Here is a 13,629-nt window from a genome sequence, read left to right as displayed (position 1 = left end):
CTCATAAATGTGATTATATGATCTAGGCAGGTTGTGTTTATTGACGCTGTAAGAGGAGGCTATTCTCGATGTGTGCGAACGCCAACACACTGGAGAATGGCTACTCTGGTCAAGAGCATTACAACGTGGAAAGCGGAAAAGTAAGTAGTGAAAGTGACATCACACCTGTACATTTTGATACAGGGTTTTAGCTTGCTTCTAAGGTATGGCCTGACTTGGGGAAGTACGTAGTAAACCAATTTATAAAGTAAGTAGTCGCCTAGCCCTACTTGCCGCGTTAGTGGGTTGTATTATAGGATATCAATCTTTGTAACAGGCTGGAATCCTTCACCGAGATATATCAGTCAATAATATTATAATCCACGAGGACAAAGACAACCCTTCGTGGCTGTCATCCTTAATTGATCTTAATCTAGCCATCAAAGAGCAGCGAGACGGTGTATTAGGAGCAACTGGAAAGACCGCTACAAGGGCCTTTATGGCAATTGGCTCGCTTCTAGACGAGAAGCATTCTTTTATATATGACCTTGTATCATTCTTTTGGGTGATCTTTTGGATTTGCATCCACTACGACGGGCCAGGTAAGGGAAGAGTTGTTGCAAGGTTTGACAAGTGGAACTTTATGGATATAGAGGAGTTAGCTGGTATGAAGAAAGGCGAGATATCCGATGAAGCGGATTTGTGAGATCTGCGAATGACTACTTCACAGAGTACTATCGGCCACTGATTCCATGCGTTAATATACTTCGGAAGGCGGTTTTTCCGAATGGAAGGAGGTGGGCGAAGGAAGATACAGTATTGTATGATCAGGTGAAAGAGATCCTAGGGGGTGCACAAGAGAACTGAGAGTTGAGAACAATCAGTTGCCTTGGATAAAGTCCATCACAGGCCAGTATCACCATAATGTAATCATCCTTCGAGCTATAACACTAAGAAGGGAAAGAAGATACCCAAAAAGACGTCCAAAAAGACGTCCAAAAAGAAAGTCCGAAAAGAAAGTCCGAAAAACTTCGAAAAAGGCTCCTAATATAATTTCTCTCTAATATCACAAGTCAAATAGATCAATTTTTAATACTGAAAAGTAGGAAGAAAACGAAAGGTATTAGGTACCTAGGTAGGGACTTCAGGAAGAGGTGGAGAATTAGTCAATATTCTTAACCAGCATTTGAACTGACATTGAAGCCAAATTATATGGCTGCGAGACGAGCCCTCGGGAGGTAGTACGCGAATGCGCTAATCCTCGCTAGTACTAAGGCTCCCGGAGCGCTACCGAGGTAGTGTATACCATGTGGCTTAGCGTCTTGTACTTCTAGCCTAAAAGTGCCTTTAGCCAATCCCTACTGTATTGGTGTCCGTGCTCGAGTTGCGCCCGTGTTGCTCACACGGGATCTTGAGGTATTCACACTATGCTCATTGGCCGCCCATCATTACCATTACCCCTGGGGAACGGCTAGATCAGAGCCAGGGTGCGGATAGTGGTTGTGCCGTACTTCCGAATACTCAGGTTTTCCGAACTTGGCAATATTTCTTGGAGCTGTGGATGTGTCGAAAGTTGGATATCAGCATGCAGTATGGTGCCAGGTCACACCGTCTGATTATAGCCGGGTACAGCAAGGCAGCAGGTTAAGGTTATGCCATGAGCAAGCATGAGTCATAGGACACATCATGGCTCACCTACTGCTTAGAAACACGAGGCAGTCGGAGACATATACACCGTACGGAGTACGGATACTTACAACATGGACTCGGAGCTCGGAAGTAAAGCGGACTTTGCATTCCGGGCATAAGAACCCACCTTAACAGATTAGCAATTATTCAACGCAGATCCTAGGGACGTGCAGGTGCGTGGGTGTAAAATTTCAGCTTTTTTCATGTCTCCGGATGCTCACGGATGCCGATTCACCAATCGCCAAGACCGGGCTCGGCCTCGCTCTTGGCCCGACTTCTGCTAAGGCCCAGGTGCTCGTTTGCTTCTTTACTACTGGGAGATCATGCTTCATCGTGGCGTCGGCGGTAGAGTAGAATGCTTTGTTGTACGAAGTATGGAGAACGGAGTCAGCGCGGGGGGCGCTTGGTATATCGTACAAGCTTGGACCAGGGTATAGGAAACCACATGACGATATGCATTGGGTATCTGTTGATACATATTGGTGGCTTGGATAGATCAATTTTTTTATGTTGTACATAGTTATGTTCTGCTATTTCGTGAGATGTACGGAGTACAAATTTTGTGTATCGGTGGTGCAAGGAGGTCCATCCCGCGATCTTACTTTCGGATTAGTATTCACGGAGACAAGCGGGCGACTCCTCGACGCAACTACCTCAATACCACCTCTTTGGGTAATAAAGCAAGGTGCCGAAATTCCGCTAAAATTCGTTCTTATTTCGTATATCCGGGCGTAGAGTCCGGCAGTCCGTTTCCATCAGACTATGACCCCACCAAGATGGGGCCAGCTCAAAAATGCGGCTCGGAAAACAAAGCGCGGAAGGCCGAGACAGGGATAGTCTAGTCTAGAGTATGAAAGCACCTGACAAGGAATGCATAAGTACTCCGTACATATGATGGCTCTCGGTGATTGGATGAACAGATCCTTGATGATCATCTGCTACAAGGGCGTTAGACTTGAACGTTGATAATCACCTTGGAAGTCAACCTGAGATAGTCGCGCTGGAAGCCAAGCAGGCTGGCATATTTACATGCTCATCCAATACCCCATGGCATTATATGTTTGCCTAGGTATACAACGAATGTACGTAACAGAAGAAAGATGTTGAGAAGGTTAGGCCAGTCACCGCCCAAATAGAGTAACGATCGACTACGTCATTGGCCAAGGGCGCTTATATTTCTGTGCACAACATACATCGTACAACATATATGGCATCAGATGCAGGTTTACATACATAACTAGGTAACTTTCCAATGGCAAAAGTCCCAAATATTGGGGTTCTATGTAGTCATAGTTCCCAACCCCCGAAACTCGTGAAGTCACCAAAGTCCACATCCACACTCTAAGAGGCTCCCGAGACACCCGAGTAAAAGGAAGAGCTAAACAAAATTGGAGAAAAAAACTATCAAGAACTCTAGATTCATCATTCCCATGAAAGTATGGAGGAGCTCGTGACACCTTTACCTAAAAGTCTAAGGACTGCACAGGAAGAATCGCACACCTAATTCGTTTCATACTACAAGCAGAAAAGGAGTATACCTCGGGAGTTTGGGCATATCGTATTGGTTTTTCCACGCACTTTTTTTTCCTCAAAAGCATTAGAAATCGACACCAGTTCTTTTTTATTTATTTTTTATTTTTTATTTTATTATTTTATTGATTTAATTTGGTTTTATTAGCAGCCCTGGAGTTTCCGGTACTTCATTCCTTGCCCCGCCTGGACTTATATACTGCATTCCCTCGCGGAGTCTCATACTTCAGCCCTACAGCTTCAACTCCAACTACATATATTCGACCAGTCTAGTTCGTCAGACGCCTCCAAATAGTCTTGTCTAGGCTTGGAGGAGTACGAAAAACAAGAATAATTACGAACCCAGCTATCGGTTTGACAGGTTCACTACGTCACGATTCCATAGAGCTTCGACCTCGGCTGGTTGGAGCTCTATATCCCACAATCACTTGCATTTTTACACATACAGACATACACAACATTATTTTTTGCAATATAACACATCTTCGTCCTAATGCGGCCTATAGCTACTCGGGTCGCATTGGCGGCAACTTTCACTCTGCTTCTCGCATCGCTTGTAACCGCGCTTCCACACGGTGACGATGAATCAATGGACATGGGAATGGATATGCAGGCGAGCACCGACGCGCCGCAACCTACGACCACCGCGATGCAAGCTACCACCGATGGTCCGATGAGCTATTTTGCATATAGCAAGCACTCCAGCGCCATTATAGCTCACATTGCCCTCATGGTTCTGGGATGGTGCTTCGTTCTTCCTGTTGGTGAGTGGCTCTCGTGTTGTTGCGATCTGAACGCGAAGAAAATGGACAGAAACTGATCTCTCGAATAGCTGTTATGCTGAGCATCGCGCGCTCATGGCTCGCGCTTCCATCACAATTCCTCTTTCTGGCCTTCAACGCCTTCGGTGTCCTACTCGGCATTATCTATAACAGCCAGACGCCAGACCTCTATGTGAACAACGCACACCACAAACTCGGCTGGGTCGCGACGTGTGTTATCAGCGCCCAGGTCGTCCTCGCTTTGCTCTTTGCCTACGCTGGCCGCGGCGAGTCGAATGCGCCCTCTTATGAACATGATGCGTTCTTGCCTGTCGCGACTGTTGACCATGATAGTGAGCATATTTGCCTTAATAGTGCGATACGCGAGCACCGCTGGTCTCGCGATAGTGGCCAGGGCACGGATAGGAACTCGTCTTCTATCCATAGCCCTGGATCGTCGTCTTGTGGGTCGCCTACCGAATACGATGGATTTGAAAAGCCAGACGAACTGCCAACGAAGGATACCGCTCAACGCGGCTGGATTCATCTCACAGCTGTTGGTCGCTTCCTGTCCAAGACTGTCCCTGGTCTGATTCCCGGCCGGGTTCTCCACGTTTTGAATGTGGTGTATAACATCATTGATCGTGTCATTCTTCCATTCGGATTTGCGGCTATTGCGAGCGGGGCTGTGACTTACGGTGGTATCATGAGGGGTATGGAGATCTTCAATGGGCTAGCGCACTTCATCAAGGGTGGTATCTTCTTCTGGTATGGTGTCCTGACACTTGGACGCTATATTGGTTGCTGGGCAGATCTGGGCTGGGCCTGGAACAAGAAGCCCTCTGCGTCTATTGTTGGTTGGAAATCCAAGGTTCCCTCGGCTGAAGCTACAGAGTCGTTCGTCATTTTCCTATATGGCGCGACAAATGTTTTTCTCGAGCACCTCTCCAACGCGGGCAAGCCATGGTCTGCTACAGATCTCGAGCACGCTTCAATTTCCGTGCTGTTCTTCGGCGGCGGTCTGGTACGGTTTCATCTCCTTGTTTTCGGCTCTTTATAGGAATCGATTTGACTAATCTAAAATAGGCTGGTATGCTTTTCGAATCTACTTGCATCCGTGACTGGGTCAACAGCACCGTCCTCCAAGCCCCTGCTCATGGTACCTCGGATGAAGCCTGGACGCCACCGAAGTCGCAGGGCGTTTCCTTGAACCCCATGCCAGCCCTAGTCATTATGTTGCTTGGCATGATGATGGGGTCGCACCACCAGACCACCATGACATCGACTATGGTACACAAGCAGTGGGGTAACATGCTGGTTGGATTTGCGCTGGCGCGCGGCATGACATACGTTCTGTTGTACCTCAAGCCAACGACCTCGTACCTCCCGGCTCGTCCCCCGACAGAGATCATCGCTGCATTCTGCCTGATCTCGGGAGGTCTGATTTTCATGTTGAGTGTAAGTGCATATATAACCTTCATAAGGTTTACAATGTCACCCAAGAGCATGACTAACGTTGATCCAGACCCGTAATGTGATTCAAGCGATGGAGTACTACGAACTGGACGCAATGTTCACCTTCACCGTTGGCCTGGGCTTCAGTGCCTTCATCATGGCTTATGAGGTATTGGCAATTGCCATCAAGGCCTGGGCTATGAAGCGTACCCAGCGCTCACGGCCAAACTTCCGCTTCGAGTGAAAATTCCGTGATATGTTTCCTTTGATACCCCCTTTACACTTCTGAGGTTTTTGTTTCATGCTGGAATATACGGAGTCATTTTGTTTGTGAATTCTTCATGCGACATGATATTCCCCGCAGAGAAAGATACCCCGCGAAGGACAGTCGGACATGATATTTTGTGACGTTGAATGTGTGAATGGACTAATGTGGTAATAATGGTTGGTGGGATTGATTGGGACTAGATGTCCTAATCTCCCAGATACATGCAGTACAGGTGTTCCTATGCAATGTTGACTGTTGTCTCTTCAATCAAGTAAGATTGTACAGTGTTGGAGTAGATACATGGAGTTAAGAGCTTATCCCCGAACCGTCATCGGGTCGGGTGCGCGTGCCGAGTACCGCAAGGCAATCAGATCCCCTCTCATACAATTTTCTAAATGGGCAAAAGCCATGTATACATATGTATGCAATCCAGGTATCCAAAGTCATTGCGAGACCATTGAGCCTTAGCTCTGGAGGATCAGTCCTGGTGAGAACATGTTAATAACAGTCCAAGAGGTAGGAGTTCAAGAGCTCCATGAGGGGCAAGTGGAGTCATAAGACAGACGAAATCGAGGAGCCAGTTTGATTGGAAGAAAATGACATCTATTGAAATGGCGAAAGGCTTAGGTTGACCCTGTACTGTACACCCCCGAGATACATTTATAAGCAGTCGGGGTACCCCTCTATAATTTGATGTCAACTTAAGAAAAACTTCATTTTTTACATTCTATACCTTCTCTCACCTCAAAATGGCTTCCAACCCTCCCGCTGCCTGCTGTGCCTCTGGTTTCAAGCACGAAGGCACTCCATCTGGCGAGACCAAGGATATTAACGGAGGTAAGATTCTCCATTCCTCAATTGCACCCACCCGAAGCCCCCCAGAGCCATCCTTGCTAACCAAGCTGTTCTTCAGTCAACACCTATATCGCCTACCCTAAGGACAAGACCCCCGATAAGGCCATTGTCTTCCTGCCTGATATCTTCGGCATCTACATCAACTCCCAGCTCCTCGCCGACGAGTTCGCCAACAATGGCTACCTGACTATCGTTCCGGATCTTTTCCAGGGTGACGCGATCAGTGTCAGCGACATGCAATCTGGCAAGGCAGACTTGCCTGCATGGCTCCCCAACCACCAGCCCGCGAACGTCGAGCCCGTTATCGAGTCGACTATTAAGTACGCCCGCGAGACTCTCGGCGTTAAGAAGATCGGCGCTGTTGGCTACTGCTTCGGCGGTAAGGTATGTACTTATAGTCCAGATCTGAAGATGCCATCTCCGGAAATCTAAGAAATATAACCTACAAACCCTGGTGCTAACAATCTTAATTTAGTACGTCTGCCGCAACCTCAAGCCCGGCCAGGTTGACGTCGGTTACACCGCGCACCCCTCGTTCGTCACCCACGAGGAGCTCGGCGCCATTAAGGGCCCCTTGTCTATCGCTGCTGCTGGTAAGTTGATGTTTGCTAGATATCAGTTTTGAAAAAGGAGCATCAGATGCTAATTTCGGGTGTGTCAACAGAGGTCGACTCGATCTTCACTACCCAGCTTCGCCACGAGTCTGAGGATACTCTCATCAAGACTGCCCAGCCGTGGCAGATCAACCTGTTCAGCGGTGTCAGCCACGGCTTCGCTGTGCGCGCCGATCTGAGCGACCCCAAGCAGAAGTGGGCTAAGGAGCAGGCCTTCTGCCAGGCCATCGCCTGGTTCAACCAGCACCTGTAAATAAATTGGAGGAATTTGGGATACATAAATATACAGCACCCTTTTATATCTGATGAATAGACCATTCTGGAAGCCAGTACGGAGTAAATTGAGATAATTGATCATCACCACTTACCCTCCCCCCCCCCGGAGGGCCGGGGCCCGGCACATCCAGTCTATAGTTGCGCGGTTGGTCTTTATCGCGGGGCCGTAAATTCGCGAACAAGTCACTTTAATGGTCCGACTGATCTCCCTTGACTTCTCTTCGAGTTTGATATTTCATTTAGGTTGTTTCTGACATCGACATTCGGAGTTCTACTCGTTTCCGGCTAGGGCTTCTTGTCCCTTGTTTTCGATTCCCATCAAGGATCGCGTGCTCCTTGTGAGTTATCCCTGGGACCGGCCCGGAAGTTCGACTAGCGAGGAAAGCAGAATCTAACGATTGATCTTTCTTTCCAGTCATTAATTGTTCGATCCGCCATCTGACCTTCGAATACATTGTCAATTCTACCCAACGGCTCCGACCGCAAATCCTCTCCCACAAAGTCGCGGTATATCCCGACTTGCCAGCCCAACTCTACTCCGGCCGCCCTGAGTGGTTTCGTCACTATAATTATTCTACTCGAGAGTGATAGTAAGCCGAATATCAGCATTCAGCAACCATGGCGACTCCGGCCGCTTTACCCCCGTTGCCTTTCAATCCGGGCCGGATACGATCATACCTCCTCCGACTACCGCTGTTCACCCGACTAGTGCTGCTGATCATTCTGGTCTTTTGGCTACTTGAATTCCAAACCATATGGAGTGTTGTGCAATGGGGCGCTTTAATCCCAGAAGAGATTAATCTGGGGACTAGTATGTTTGATTCCATGTTAAAAGAGCATATTGCGCGCGGCATACTGACTTTTGACTAGTGTACCGACTTAACACTTATCCCATCATCCATACTGGCTTCTTCCATGCTTTCTTTAATGCTCTGGCGGTTACACCGCTGCTGGAGCGCTTTGAGGCCGAGCATGGCACTTTGACTGCTATTGCGTTGTTTGTTGGACGTGAGTGCTCTGGTTAAACACAACGCTTGTGGCCATTTTGACTAATGTTCAATAATTTAGCTCTCTCGACTGTTCCTGCTGGGCTTTATATCTTGACTGAGAGGTTTATCCTACACAGAAATACTTCGGTGGTCGGCGCAAGGTAAGCCTCAGGTCACCAAGTTGAATGTTTCGGTAACTAACCTTCAACCCAGCATGTGGGTTTTCCTGCTTCTCGGTTCGGAAGCCATCAAGACCTACAAGTCTCACCCCAACTTCAGGTATGATTCACTTGGAAATAACTTACTCCAATTGTACTAACGCCCTTCAGTCTTGGCCCGTACAAGATTCCCACCTGGACTTCACCCTTGTTCGCATGTATCGTTGTATCCATCCTCATCTCGAACGTGAGCTTCCTCGGTCATCTCTGTGCGATTCTTGTCGGATATCTCCGTGAGTTCCCTTCTCTGACTGCTCCCTTTTTTCATTGCTAATTGTCGTTAGTCGGCCTTGGATACCTCAAGGTGTTTGTGCCCCCTGAGAAGGTCCTCCGCTGGATCGAGGGCAAGCTGAACCTCCTGGGACGCCTACCTCACTACGTATCCGTCGACCAGAAGACCTTCGGTCGCTATGGAGTTCTTCCAACCAACAACAACCCCGCCGGCGCCAGCAACACCCAAACACCCCTGATCTACTTGGGCTCCAACCAACGCCTGGGAGCCTAAAACCGGCATTGATTCATTCTTCACTTCTCATTTTTAATGTATATTTTCCACTATAGTTTTTTTATATTGTTGCAGACTCGGGGGGCGGGGGGCATTGGATAATAGCATAGCGTGTGCATACTCACATTTAATTTGCACTATCGGTCTTTGTCGTTCGGCGTAAATTCCACTTCTCCGCGCATAAACAACGGAGCTCTCGATCTCCACTGTTGACTTGTAAGACTACAGTTCAGCCCAATTATTCCACTCATTTAACGACTTCGCCTTCGCGGCACGGGAACTAATTCCCCGATGGTCATTACTCAATGGCGTTGAAATGTGAGCAAACAAGCTGGAATACCACCTGTCCTTCCTGGCACCACCGGAGACCCCAACTAACAAGATGCCAGCTGCAATCCGCAACTTGCGGAATAACCCCCACCTCCTCTACGTTCGCCTCCCGAATCTCCTATCCTTTTTCTGCATTGTTGTCGGCGTTGTTTGGCTACTTCTCCTACCTTTGAACGAGTACTCCCGACAAACCTACATCTCCGAGAATGCGCTCCTGCCTGGCCAAGTCCATGCGTACTTCACGGGAAGCGAGCAGAACATCTTCCGGGGTTATAAGAGAGAATTGGAAGGATTGTTGAATGATGGACAAGCGAGAGGCGGCCAAAAAGACGAGGCGGAAGTGACAGCGGCGTAGGTCGAATGAACTCGGCACAGGCTGGACTATTCGCTGATACTTCAACAGGGTCTCGGACAAGCTGCAGTCAATCTTGCAAGCGGCGGGCCTTAAAGTTGCCACGCAAAAATACGAGTACACCTCCGCTGGGATTACGCACAAGGGAGAGAACACTTATGCTATTATCCATGCGCCGCGCGGTGATGCCACGGAGGCAATTGTGCTGGTTGCGCCATGGCTGACAGCTGATGATGAGTTGAACCTGAATGGTGTCACTCTTGCTCTGACATTGGCGAGATATTTCAAGAGTGAGATTCGTGGTTGCGCTCCTCTAGCCAGGTTACTGACAGTTGATGCTAGGATGGTCATTATGGTCCAAGGATATCATCTTTCTAATTACCCCAGACAGCAAAACCGGTACTCAGGCTTGGATTGATGCCTACCACGATATGCACCCGGCTTCGGTGCAGCCGCTTCCTTTAAAGAGTGGAGCGTTGCAAGGAGCACTAGTCATCGAATACCCATTCGATCACCGGTTCCAGTCGCTCCATATTGTATATGACGGAGTCAATGGCCAACTTCCCAACCTCGATCTGTTCAACACGGCTGTAGCCATTGCAGGCGGCCAGATGGGCATCGGGGCCAATCTACAGGAAATGTGGGGTCACGACGACAGCTACGAGCATCGTCTGCAGACCATGTTCCGCGGTATGACCAAGCAGGGTCTCGGATATGCCACCGGCGCGCACAGCAGCTTCATGCCGTACCACATTGACGCTATCACCCTACAGACAAAGGGCGAGGGATGGGAGGACGAAATGGCCCTGGGCCGGACGATTGAGTCTCTTTGCCGCAGTTTAAACAACTTGCTGGAGCACCTGCACCAGAGCTTTTTCTTCTACCTGCTCATGCAGTCTAACCGTTTTGTCAGCATTGGAACCTATTTACCCAGTGCCATGCTGATTGCTGGAAATTTCACCATCATGGCAATTGCCCTTTGGATGCGCACTGGGTACTACTCAGAAAGCAAACCAAGTGCCAAACCCAAGAATGAAAAGGCACCCACCGAAGAGAAGGCCATGTCGATTAGCATCGCAGAACGGCACCTTGCTCTACCCCTCTCGCTTGTCGTCGGACTCCATCTACTCGGCCTTGTCCCGCTCTGGGTCTTCAATAATATCTTCCACCAGGTGAGATCTGCCAGGCTACAACCACAATAATAATAGCTGCTAACAAATCTACAGTACTTCACAACTATCACCTACATAATTGTGGTCGTGGACATCACCCTCCCCCTCCTCCTCGCCGCAATCCTCTCCAATGGCCTCGGTCTATCAAAGCCAATCATCCCCCAACAGTACCACCTTATAAAATCCTTCTCCCTCCTGCTGCTAGGTCTCTCCCTCTCAACCCTCGCCACCCTCAACTTCTCCCTTTCATTCATGATTGGTCTGCTCTGCGCGCCACTTAGCTTCATCGCTCGCCTGCGGGGCTCTGCGCATTTCCGCTTAGCGACTTCCAGTCTAGGTCTGGTGCTTCTCAACCTTGTCTCCCCGCCAACTGTTCTCCTTGGCGTCTGCTGGTATATGGGAGTCTCGGTCGAGGCTGTCCTCACCCAGGCGGCTTTCGGTTGGGATGTTTGGGGTATGTGGACCCAGGTTGTTGTTTGGTGTGTGTGGTGGCCTGCTTGGTTGATTGGCTGTGTGTTGTTGGGGTCGTCGATTTTCTGATTATATTGTTGTACTTGTTTGTCTCATGCGTGGTACAATGATTAGGATATTAATAAATACAAGTCCAGGAATCTACATACTATAACTACCAAGACAAAGAAACAAAGACAGGGACCAAGGAAGCTGGATGCCACAGGCTGGCAGCAAGGAGTTCAAATATGAACTGTTGACGTCCAAGGTGCATATACCAATGGACTGCGAACACAGAATGTAGCTAGGTACGTACATATTCTTGCCACTCTTGGTCAAATACATACTCTGAATGTGTCCCCTTTGGTATGTTTCATTTGCCACGCCGTACCTGTCTTCAAAGAAGAGACTCGATTTCTGATTCTTACTCCAAGGCGCAAGCATCTATCGCCTCACGATGGCTAATTACGATCAAAGAACATTTGGCACTCGACGCCGGAACAGCCCAAGGAAAGGTTAAACAAAAACCGGCCCTAACTTTATACATACTATATCGGAGAGGTCATGCACGGCTAATTCGAGCGAACAATGAAAACATCCCATGCGACACATTTCGCCGAATCTTTGTTTAGCCCTTGAACAATACTAACATCTCACATTCATCAAGTGCATCAATGTTGGATTGTTCGTGATCAATTCCCATGGTTCTTGCCCTAACTCGGAAACAGTGTTCTGTTTCTTTCATGCAGTGCCTCTATCCAATCTCGATTTTACGGCCACAATTCTCTCAATCAATCTATATAAAGAATGACGAGCCTTGTTACTCTACAAATGCCTGTATCCCCCAGGTCTACACAAGATGAGCCTCTTTCGAATCGACCTTCTTGCTCTATGGCTCCTCTTACTCCGTATCGCGACAGCCGACGCCCCCATGCCAACGAAAGACGGCTTTTGTTTCAAATATATCATCCAGGGTTATGATACCTGTGCACTGATTGCTAAAGCACACGATATCACGGAAGCCGACATCGAAAGCTTCAATAAAAACACCTGGGCATGGCTCGGATGCAGGCACCTATACCAGGGCGACTTTATCTGTCTCAGCGCAGGGAAACCTCCAATGCCAATGGCCCTTCCTCAAGCTACCTGCGGTCCACAAGTACCTGGAACAACACGTCCGGCTAAATGGGCCGATCTGGCTGGTGTGAACCCATGTCCTGCGTCTAAATGTGTGAGTAGTAAACCCCATATCCCATACCCCGTCTTTTAGATCAAGTCCTAACAATCCAACAGTGTGCTTTCTGGGGTCAATGTGGTATCTCCGATATCTATTGCCAAAATTACCGTGCGCCTCCTGCCGGTCCTACAGCCACCGTGAAAGGGGCGACGGAGGCGCCGAAATCCAAAACTACTGGCAATGCGAAGGCAGCAGGGGCCAAGCAATCCACCAACACCGGCACCGGCTCGAAACCTACCTCCAACTCGAACTCCAAGTCCAAGTCAAACACTACCGGAACCAACACTGTTAAGGCCACGAAAATCACAACAACAACCAAACAAACTACTAGTACTACTACTGCAAAAGCAAAAGCCGCCCCTGAACCAAGTGTATCTCAATACGCTTGGAACGCACCGTGGGAGATCACACTGTACAGCAAAGCAGGCTGTGAGGGCGACTACTACCACCTCGAGGGCTATAACAAAGATTTCCTCGACGATAAGGGCTGTCTGGCGCTCCATGGAGGCCTCAATAGCAAGTTCACCGAGACGGGCGTTACTTGTAAATGGTGGACTGGTGATGGCTTCACGTGGAGTACTTGTGATGCGAGCAAACTTGAGAAACCTCAGTCGTGGGTACTCAAGAATGGTTTTTGTGCTGTTTTCAGTAAGAAAGATTGTGATTGCTTTGATGGGGTGAAGCAGTATTATCAACCTAAAGGTTGTCATAATAGGACTGGGATTGATACGCCTAATTTTGCTGCGGTGATGTGTTCGATTAATGGATTTTAGGGGTGGGATGGGGAGATTTTTTGTATATATTCTTTTCAGGAAATGGAATTGTTCTGGTTCGTTATACTAGACTGTATGAATGTCATGTTCTTTACTTTTTCTTGCCTTTGAATGATAAATGAAGTAGATATGTCGAGTCAAACAAGACACATGGAGCACTGAATAATAACCCATGC

The 13,629-nt window shown here is 48.4% G+C and overlaps 6 protein-coding genes across 6 annotated transcripts; all 6 read left to right on the top strand.

Moving 5' to 3' along the window:
- Nucleotides 1-68: 68 nt before the first annotated feature.
- Nucleotides 69-685, top strand: N7471_000166 (uncharacterized protein; the record flags this gene model as incomplete). Its single annotated transcript, XM_057272887.1, has 2 exons — nucleotides 69-140; nucleotides 317-685. 2 exons carry the CDS (start codon nucleotides 69-71, stop codon nucleotides 683-685), a joined length of 441 nt encoding a protein of 146 aa, XP_057141066.1.
- Nucleotides 686-3,336: 2,651 nt separating this feature from the next.
- On the top strand, nucleotides 3,337-6,078 carry N7471_000165 (Ytp1 family protein). The gene is made up of 4 exons (XM_057272886.1): nucleotides 3,337-3,962; nucleotides 4,031-4,983; nucleotides 5,046-5,417; nucleotides 5,485-6,078. The coding sequence occupies exons 1-4, from the start codon at nucleotides 3,692-3,694 to the stop codon at nucleotides 5,656-5,658; spliced, it is 1,770 nt and encodes a 589-aa protein (XP_057141065.1). The 5' UTR covers nucleotides 3,337-3,691; the 3' UTR covers nucleotides 5,659-6,078.
- Nucleotides 6,079-6,337: 259 nt separating this feature from the next.
- On the top strand, nucleotides 6,338-7,465 carry N7471_000164 (dienelactone hydrolase family protein). The gene is made up of 4 exons (XM_057272885.1): nucleotides 6,338-6,519; nucleotides 6,596-6,921; nucleotides 7,013-7,130; nucleotides 7,202-7,465. The coding sequence occupies exons 1-4, from the start codon at nucleotides 6,432-6,434 to the stop codon at nucleotides 7,402-7,404; spliced, it is 735 nt and encodes a 244-aa protein (XP_057141064.1). The 5' UTR covers nucleotides 6,338-6,431; the 3' UTR covers nucleotides 7,405-7,465.
- A 580-nt stretch (nucleotides 7,466-8,045) lies between these two features.
- rbd2 (rhomboid protease family protein RBD2) lies at nucleotides 8,046-9,139 on the top strand (the record flags this gene model as incomplete). The annotated part of the gene is made up of 6 exons (XM_057272884.1): nucleotides 8,046-8,238; nucleotides 8,298-8,435; nucleotides 8,496-8,577; nucleotides 8,630-8,695; nucleotides 8,746-8,867; nucleotides 8,919-9,139. The coding sequence occupies 6 exons, from the start codon at nucleotides 8,046-8,048 to the stop codon at nucleotides 9,137-9,139; spliced, it is 822 nt and encodes a 273-aa protein (XP_057141063.1).
- Nucleotides 9,140-9,444: 305 nt separating this feature from the next.
- Nucleotides 9,445-11,533, top strand: N7471_000162 (GPI-anchored transamidase subunit GAA1; the record flags this gene model as incomplete). Its single annotated transcript, XM_057272883.1, has 5 exons — nucleotides 9,445-9,457; nucleotides 9,529-9,820; nucleotides 9,873-10,111; nucleotides 10,164-10,993; nucleotides 11,048-11,533. 5 exons carry the CDS (start codon nucleotides 9,445-9,447, stop codon nucleotides 11,531-11,533), a joined length of 1,860 nt encoding a protein of 619 aa, XP_057141062.1.
- Nucleotides 11,534-12,302: 769 nt separating this feature from the next.
- Nucleotides 12,303-13,430, top strand: N7471_000161 (LysM peptidoglycan-binding domain-containing protein; the record flags this gene model as incomplete). Its single annotated transcript, XM_057272882.1, has 3 exons — nucleotides 12,303-12,674; nucleotides 12,737-13,328; nucleotides 13,396-13,430. The coding sequence occupies 3 exons, from the start codon at nucleotides 12,303-12,305 to the stop codon at nucleotides 13,428-13,430; spliced, it is 999 nt and encodes a 332-aa protein (XP_057141061.1).
- Nucleotides 13,431-13,629: the final 199 nt, after the last annotated feature.

This window comes from Penicillium samsonianum (genome assembly GCF_028829775.1).
Source record: "Penicillium samsonianum strain IBT 33392 chromosome Unknown utg000001l_segment0_segment0, whole genome shotgun sequence".
In the NCBI taxonomy this organism is placed as follows: domain Eukaryota; kingdom Fungi; phylum Ascomycota; class Eurotiomycetes; order Eurotiales; family Aspergillaceae; genus Penicillium; species Penicillium samsonianum.
The sequence above is the reverse complement of the archived record's forward strand: the minus strand, read 5'-3'. Positions and strand labels throughout refer to the sequence as shown.

Coding starts and splice junctions, on each gene's coding strand:
- N7471_000165 (XM_057272886.1), top strand. CDS start 3,692: ATGCGGCCTATAGCTACTCGGGTCGCATTGGCGGCAACTTTCACTCTG. Junction 3,963..4,030: donor GTGCTTCGTTCTTCCTGTTG/GTGAGTGGCTCT, acceptor TCTCTCGAATAG/CTGTTATGCTGAGCATCGCG. Junction 5,418..5,484: donor GTCTGATTTTCATGTTGAGT/GTAAGTGCATAT, acceptor ACGTTGATCCAG/ACCCGTAATGTGATTCAAGC.
- N7471_000164 (XM_057272885.1), top strand. CDS start 6,432: ATGGCTTCCAACCCTCCCGCTGCCTGCTGTGCCTCTGGTTTCAAGCAC. Junction 6,520..6,595: donor GACCAAGGATATTAACGGAG/GTAAGATTCTCC, acceptor GCTGTTCTTCAG/TCAACACCTATATCGCCTAC. Junction 6,922..7,012: donor GCTACTGCTTCGGCGGTAAG/GTATGTACTTAT, acceptor ATCTTAATTTAG/TACGTCTGCCGCAACCTCAA.